This window comes from Bactrocera neohumeralis, unplaced genomic scaffold (assembly GCF_024586455.1).
Source record: "Bactrocera neohumeralis isolate Rockhampton unplaced genomic scaffold, APGP_CSIRO_Bneo_wtdbg2-racon-allhic-juicebox.fasta_v2 cluster10, whole genome shotgun sequence".
NCBI classification, from domain to species: domain Eukaryota; kingdom Metazoa; phylum Arthropoda; class Insecta; order Diptera; family Tephritidae; genus Bactrocera; species Bactrocera neohumeralis.
This window is the reverse complement of record NW_026089623.1, coordinates 27,967,241-27,976,090: the sequence shown is the minus strand read 5'-3', so window position 1 is coordinate 27,976,090 and position 8,850 is coordinate 27,967,241. Positions and strand designations below refer to the sequence as shown.

The following is an 8,850-nucleotide window of genomic DNA, read 5'->3' as shown; positions in this document are numbered from 1 at the left end:
ATAACGAAACTCAATATATTTTTTTTATTTTAACGCAGAAAGGAGTACTATGCGAAAGTACTTCAGTGACCTCGGGTATTCGCTCGACCAGGGTTATTTTTTTAAAGCGCGGCCGAAGGCCGCCAACGCAGAATGGAGTATTACGCGAAAGTACTTCAATCACCCCGGGTATTCGCTCGACCAGGGTTATTTTTTTAAAGCGCGGCCGAAGGCCGCCAACGCAGAAAGGAGTATTACGCGAAAGTACTTCAGTCACACCGGGTATTCGCTCGACCAGGGTTATTTTTTTAAAGCGCGGCCGAAGGCCGCCAACGCAGAAAGGAGTACTACGCGAAAGTACTTCAGTCACCCCGATATGATATAAATTTTACAATATTATTATAGATTTTTACTTATTTATTTTTATTAAACATAAATCGCATATTATACATATACATACATATGTATAGTATATATGTATAAATATGTATATATACATATGTATATAAACAAAGAAAAATCGTTAAGAATACTACAAATTTGGTGTTTGAGATGTGGCAACGCTCGTTTTCCTCATAATTGTAAACAATCTAGCCTGTGCAACGATGAGTGTTCTAAGTGATTTTTAAATTAATAAATATAGGTAAAATATTACAAAATAAAAGTGAAATGTGAACTTATTTCAATCTTTAAAGTGTATATTTAAATATAACAAGAGAAAAATGTGAAAAAATTTAGAGAAACATAGAGAAATAACATGTTTTCTTAGTGCAAATTTTTGAATTTTTAAACGTGAATATTTAAAAAAATATTAGTTATTTTTACATTATTTTCGGATATTCCTCCTCTGGAGAAGCTACCCTATCCGCACATACCCCATTTATATGGAAATTCGTTTTTTTTACCCCGCCGCCAAAGTAATCGGAATCGTGCCGTTTTACATTTTGTATAAGTGGTCTTGAACGATGCAATAAATCCCTCCGTTTACATATTTATTTTTTAAGATTTCAATCTGGCCATCGCTCGTTTCCAACAGAGAACATTTGTAACGAATTTATAGTTAATAGTTTTAATCAGTTTAAGGATCACTGTGAATTATTAGTTTAAGCACATTATTGTGAATTATCGCAGTGTCCTTTATTCCCGACGTTCGTTATCGGTGTCCATGCTGTTGGAACTCCGATTATAATTCACTCAATTTCCGAACGCCGAAGAGATAGGCTGAGACACTGCGGTAAGTTGATCTTGCAGATCATTGAATATTGTAATAACCTTTTCTTTATAGAAATAAATTGTTGTTGTACGAAATGTATGTGGGCATACATGGGTTTGAACACAATTAAATTCGCCAGCCAACGGAATTGAGACATCTTTATTTCGCAATCTTTATTTTGCGCCTCTTATTTGCGATCTTTATTTCGCATTGGTCTTTACTGCGATCTTTATTTTGCATGGTCTTCATTTCGCCGGATCTGTATTTAGCAAGATCTTTATCACGCAAGACTATGCATTCTTTTATATTGTCGCCAAATTGAATGCAAACAGCCAATTTGCATTGCCGTAACTCCCGTGCCAGTGGAGTACATAATATATACGAGTCGCCATCGTGACACAACTTGTTAACGTGTCTATCGCCAAACGGGACGCCATCCCGCTATCCCCGTCAACGTCATAGCCGATACGTTGCCAAACGGGACGCCATCCCGCTATTTGTCGCCACGTCGTAACCGTTACGTCGCCAAACGGGAAGCCATCCCGCTATTTGCCGCCACGTCGTAACCGTTACGTTGCCAAACGGGACGCCATCCCGCTACTTGCCGCCACGTCGTAACCGTTACGTCGCTAAACGGGAAGCCATCCCACAACTCTCCGTCAACGTCATAGCCGTTACGTTGCCATACGGGACGCCATCCCGCTATTTGTCGCCAACGTCGTAGCCGTTACGTCGCCAAACGGGAAGCCATCCCGCAATTCTCCGCCAACGTCATAACGTTTTTACATCGCCAAATGGGACATCTTCCCGCTAATTAGTCGCCATCGTTATAGGAATTATATTGCCACCGGGAAGCCATCCCGCTATTCGCCGCCAAAATCCTAGTCGCCACGTCGCCAAACGGGACGCCATCCCGCTATTCATCGCTAACATTATAACGTTTATATTGCCAAAGTGCCGATCATATTTCTGTAACATTTTCCTTCAAGCCGCCGTATTATAACAATGGAAAACTCAACTAGAAAGAGTATGCGAATTCAACAACAAGACAGTCTTAGTAAGTCAGTTGCAGTTGAAGATCAAAGATTGGATAATGATGATGTGGATAACGGATCCAGTCATCAAGGTACTGCGTCAACTAACTCTAGCGCATCTACTAAAGTTACAGTAGAAAGTCAGCAACAAATGCTCGTTGCCATGCAAAAGCAAATCAATGCTCTGAGTAACCAACTGCGAGGTACCCAGGTAAAGTTGAAGGAAAGTGAACGCCAGTGTGAACTTCTGAAGTCCACGATACGAGCAGAGGACGGATCAAGGTCAAATTCCATTGCGACCTCAGTGGATCCCGTTGTAGATACCGCTACACAACCGATAGCAGTCTCAACGCAGACAACAACGAACTCGCAGAATAGTTCGTACATTTCTATGCAGCCTACGTCAACGTATACAGCCGCCACGCATACGTACACTCAGTGCCCTTATGAAGGTACTACATCGCCGATCTTCACAGCCACCGCCTCTTCCATAGGTGCTATGCCTTCAACTTCATTACAGTCGCAGCCATTTGTTAACGTTACACCAGACAGTTCATATCTGCTTACACTACCGAGAAAAATTCAAGATTTGCCAGATTTCGACGGACGCGCAGAAGACTGGCCTATGTTCGCCGCCGCCTTTGCACAGTCAACTGCATCATACAATTATTCGAATTTCGAAAACAATCAACGTCTACAGAGATGTTTAAAGGGTGAGGCTAGAGAGACAGTGCACTCACTCCTAATCCATCCGGATAACGTTCCTGCCGTTATGGACACTCTGCGATTTCGATTCGGCCGTCCAGAATTACTTATCAAATGTCAGCTTCGCCAAGTACGGGAGATGCCATACATATCAGAATCCGCCATCGACAAAATGATTCCTTTCTCAGTCAAAGTAAAAAACCTAGCCGTGTTCCTACAGTCAGTAAATGGTCAGCAGCACTTGTGTAATCCAACGTTATTGGAGGAGCTTGTGGGAAAGCTACCCATGAGCAAGAAACTCGAGTGGGCAAAAGCCTCATTGACGATACAGCCATATCCCACAATTAAAGATTTCAGTACCTGGCTTAGTGGAGTAGCCGATCTAATATGTACAGTACAAGATAGTGGACGCACACATTCGAGCGAACCAAAGCGCCGCGTTCTTCTTCAAACCGCCAACAACGCCAGAGAAATCCTATGTCCACTGTGCCATGTTGGACACCACATATTCGATTGTGACACGTTCAAGTCGCTAAGCATCCGTGACAGATGGAGTAAAGCCAAGCTCCTTCGCTTATGTTTCTCTTGTCTTCAGGGTGGTCATACCACAAGAGATTGTCGCCGACGGAAAACCTGCAGAACGAACGGATGTCAAAGAGTACATAACAAACTGTTACACGAGCCACCGAGGAACATGTCAAAGCTACAAAGGGTTGAGATTCCACCTGGACCAACCACAGCCGATGCAGTACTCAGTTGTACAGACAGTGGAATGAATAAACAAAAAGTGTTGTTTAGAATAGTTCCAGTTACAGTGCATAGTCACAATGCTCGAATTAAGACTTTCGCTCTACTGGATGAAGGATCATCGATAACTATGGCCGATTCTTCTTTGATTGAGCAGCTCGGAGTAAAGGGTCATCAAAGCCGAGTATCCCTACAGTGGCTGGGAGGAAGAGCTGCTACTGATAACGCAACTATCGTCGACATCGAGATTAGTGGTTCCAGTTCAGGCCAGAAATATAAATTGCATCATGTCTACGGCATCCAGGATTTACAACTTCCGATACAAAGTTTACAGAAAGCTGACGTAGATGAAGCTCGTTTGAAAAGGTTGTCGATTCAAACGTACGACAACGCCGTTCCCAAGTTGCTTATTGGATTAGACCACAGCCACTTGGGAATTCCTAGTGAGATCGAAACCCTACGATATAAGGGTCCTTATGCCGCACATACTAAGTTAGGTTGGGTCGTCTTCGGGCCGACTGATAACTTCAGTCAAGCGAAGACGTCGTGTTTGCATATGTCCGTCTCGGAAGATAAATATCTGCATGATATGGTGGCCGATTACTTTAGTATCGAGAGCTTCGGTGTACGTCCAGCACCACTCGTCGAGCCTGATGATGATAAAAGAGCGCGCCAGATACTCGAGTCCACGGTCACGAAGATTAACGGACGTTTCCAAGCCGGTCTCCTGTGGAAACGAGATAATGTTCAGCTCCCCGACAGCTACTCCATGGCCGAGAGAAGACTGGTCGGAATCGAGCGTAAGATGAGACGAGACGAAACATTTGCCCGAGAGTATCGTGCTATCATTCGGGATTACATAAATAAGAATTATGCCAGAAAATTGCGCCCAGAAGAAGCTGCAATTACATGTCCAAGAACGTGGTACCTTCCACACTTCGGTGTGATGAATGTCAATAAGCCCGGTAAACTGCGCCTAGTGTTTGATGCCGCCGCCGTCGTCAACGGTTGTTCACTAAACAGTTACCTGCTAAAGGGTCCTCAACAATATCAACCAATGCCGACAGTACTTTTTAATTTTCGGGTTGGCGCAATTGCCATCGCCGCCGATATTAAAGAGATGTTTCACCAAATTTCTATAAGAGAAGAAGATAGAAGTGCCCAAAGGTTTCTTTGGAGGGACGGTAACGACAAAATTCGTCCAGACGTATACGAAATGCTGGTAATGACATTTGGAGCCGCATGCTCGCCTTGCACGGCCCAGTATGTTAAAAATATTAACGCACTTGAGCACCGCGAAAGCTGTCCAAGAGCCTACGACTCTATCACAAAGCATCACTATGTTGATGACTTCGTGGATAGTTTCGACAACGTTAAAGAAGCCATTAAAGTTGCCAATGAAGTCAGACGTATTCACAAGAATGCCGGGTTTGAACTACGCAACTTTTCTTCAAATTCCCTAGAAGCCAAAATCGCCCTAAATGGTTATAAACCGGAACAACTGACAAATAGCCTAGTCACATTAGCAGTAGAACGCGTGCTTGGAATGTATTGGCAACCAAGTAGCGACGTATTTAGTTACACACTCAAATTTAACAACGTGGACGCTGAAGTCATCAGTGGACACAAACGACCGTCGAAAAGAGAGCTACTAAGCATAGTCATGTCAGTATTTGACCCGCTTGGATTTTTATCCAAATTTATGGTCAACGCAAAATTGTTGGTGCGCGAATCGTGGCGTTACGAATTGCGGTGGGATGAGCCTCTGCCTGAACCTATATGTCAAGAGTGGGACAAGTGGCGCCGTCAGTTGAAAAATGTATTGAATTTTCGAGTCCCTCGTCACTATTTCGCCCGTGGACCACCTGCCGAAGTGCAACTTCACATCTTCGTAGATGCCAGTGAAGATGTATTTGCAGCCGTAGCCTACTGGAGAGTAACGTATACAGATAACAAAGTTTGCGTCGTACTCGTATGTGCCAAAACGAGGTGTGCTCCACTAAAACCAATGACTATTCCACGCCTTGAATTGCAGGCAGCCGTCTTAGGAACACGACTGCTAGAGACTATCGTCAGAGATCATTCAGTTGCAATCAAAAAACGCGTGATGTGGAGCGATTCCAAAACTGTTCTGAGTTGGATTGGATCGGGAACTCGTCGCTACAAACCATTCGTAGCACATCGTGTCGCAGAAATTCTCGCCGCTACCGACGCTAACGACTGGCGTTGGATACCGTCAGAGAAGAACGTTGCTGATGAGGCAACAAGACCAAGTACGACATTCGATAGTCATCCAACTTCACGATGGCTAAATGGGCCGTCATTTTTAACGGAAGAAGAAGTAGCCTGGCCTACGTCTGAAGGAATCCCTGATCTGTTAGAAGAGTGTGAAGAGCTTCGCCCGAAATTTGTAATGCTAGCCGCGCCGTCATGTGTTATAGACATGACAAGATTTTCAAGTTTAACTAAGCTAAAGCGAACGGTCGCTTGGGTCATCCGATTTATAGATTTGTGTCGTCACAAAAAAGTGGAAGGGTGCCTGAACGCCGAGGAATTAAAAGTAGCCGAAATTTTCCTATGCCGCCTTGCCCAATCTGCCTCGTACTCACTTGAGATTAATCAATTGAAAGAAGGCGGAAATGTAGAGAAGGGGTCTGAGTTATACACACTCTCCCCGTTTATCGACACGGAAGGTGTTATGCGTGTTAGCGGACGTATAGATGCTGCCAGCTGGCTTCCGTATGATACCACGCGACCTATCATCCTAGCGCCAAACCATGATCTCACACGCTTGATCTTACTGGATTGTCATAATCGGATGAAACATCAGAACGTGGAGGCGACGATTTGTGAGGTTCGGCAAAGATACTGGGTGCCGAACATAAGACGTATTATGAAGAAGATCATATCGACATGTCTTATTTGTAAAATTTCAAGGTGCACACCCTCACAGCCTATGATGGGTCAATTGCCAAAAGATCGACTAACGCCATTCGTGAGGCCATTTTCTTACACAGGTATTGATTACTTTGGTCCTCTCAACGTAACAGTTGGTCGGCGTAAGGAGAAAAGATGGGTGGCGTTGTTCACCTGCCTAACAACGCGAGCGATTCACCTGGAAGTTGCTGCCGATCTTTCGACAGATGCATGCATTCTTGCAATTCGAAACTTTATCAATCGTCGCGGTATGCCAGTAAGGATTCGTAGCGACAACGGTAAGAATTTCGTAGGAGCCAATAATGAAGGAAAACGATTTTCCGAGGTGTTTGATTGTCATCGTATTCAGGACGATCTTGCTGTGAAAGGAGTTGAATGGATATTCAATTGTCCGAACAATCCTGCAGAAGGTGGCATATGGGAGCGTATGGTAAGGTGCGTAAAGCGTGTTCTCAATGTAACTTTAAAGGAAGTTGCCCCTCGCGAGCACACGCTGCAGAGTTTGTTAATTGAAGCCGAGAACATCGTCAACTCCAGACCACTCACACATCTGCCGCTATCATCAGATCAGGATGAACCGCTCACTCCGAATCATTTCTTGCTTGGTGCTGCCAATACTTCACAAACGCCAGCCGTCAATGATGTCGTCACGAAACCCTGCGCACTTGGTAAACAGTGGCGCATCGCCCGACAGTTAAGAGACACCTTCTGGAGACGATGGATTCTTGAGTATTTGCCGACGCTTACTCGTCGAATGAAGTGGTGTGAAAGACCAAAACCAATTCAGGTTGGTGATCTGGTATTTGTATGCGACGTCAACATGCCGCGGAAGCAATGGTGCCGTGGTCGGGTAGAAGCGGTACACCGTGGATCTGATGGCATTATCAGGAGAGCTGATGTACGCACTAGCAGTGGAATCCTTCGTCGCCCCGTGTCAAAGTTAGCCGTTTTGGACGTGAAGTAAGTGAATCGGATCGATTCACGGAGGGGGGGATGTAACAAAACGGCGATTATTTGTAACGAATTTATAGTTAATAATTTTAATCAGTTTAAGGATCACTGTGAATTATTAGTTTAAGCACATTATTGTGAATTATCGCAGTGTCCTTTATTCCCGACGTTCGTTTTCGGTGTCCATACTGTTGGAACGCCGATTATAATTCACTCAATTTCCGAACGCCGAAGAGATAGGCTGAGACACTGCGGTAAGTTGATCTTGCAGATCATTGAATATTGTAATAACCTTTTCTTTATAGAAATAAATTGTTGTATATATGTTTGTCATCGCAAATATAAACGTGTACGCATTTTAAATGTATGTGGGCATACATATATGCTTCCGTTGACGCGGACAACCAATGGCGAAGCTCATATTTTTTGCTTTCATGTCAAAGAGTCAATGTGTCGAAAGAATGACGCGACAACAACATTGTTTTACTGGTAGCAAATCCGGGCTCTGCCGAAAACACAAACGAAAGATCGATATCCAATTGCCACATGTAAACAAATATAAAATAACCATACGCATAATGTTTGTAAATTTGTCTACATGCAACAAATGTATGTAAATATGTACATTCAATGCTTCCGTTGACGCGGACAACCAATGGCGAAGCTCATATTTTTTGCTTTCATGTCAAAGAGTCAATGTGTCGAAAGAATGACGCGACAACAACATTGTTTGTGTGTGACTGCTTCCCTTGCCGTTGTAACAATTTCGCCTACAAACCAGCGTAGATATGTATGTTTGTGTGTGAGCTTGCATACATGTCGACGCAGATTTTTGAAAGCCGCGTAACAATATTTTGTACATTCCTTGACAAATACAGTCAATCCCGGTTATGTGCCACAATCAAAGATACAGATTTTTGTGGTTTGTTAAAATTTAAAATATAATATGGCACATAAGCGAGTGCGAATACTTAATCGAGTGTACTTAAAACAATAATTTCTATGTATTTTAAAAAACAAACCGTGAGATGCAGCAAGATATAGGCAGTTAAGAGGGATGATTTTCATTTAAGCGGAGTACTACTTAACCGGGATCCACTGTTCACATAAATCAGAGGAATATTGAATATTTTCTTAGACACATTTCTTGACTTGAAAATCGACAATTAAACTATGTTGTTAATTTTATTCTAATAATGTATATTTGAATACTTATATTTGCTGGGTTGTCACTTTTTCCTTCTCATGCAAATATCAGATATTGTTCAATTTATGATTTTTAGC

At 43.2% G+C, this 8,850-nt stretch overlaps 1 protein-coding gene across 1 annotated transcript; it reads left to right on the top strand.

Annotated features, from left to right (window-relative positions):
• The first annotated feature begins 2,197 nt into the window (after positions 1-2,197).
• Positions 2,198-7,579, top strand: LOC126765599 (uncharacterized). Its single transcript, XM_050483209.1, has one exon. It carries the CDS (start codon positions 2,198-2,200, stop codon positions 7,577-7,579), a length of 5,382 nt encoding a protein of 1,793 aa, XP_050339166.1.
• Positions 7,580-8,850: the final 1,271 nt, after the last annotated feature.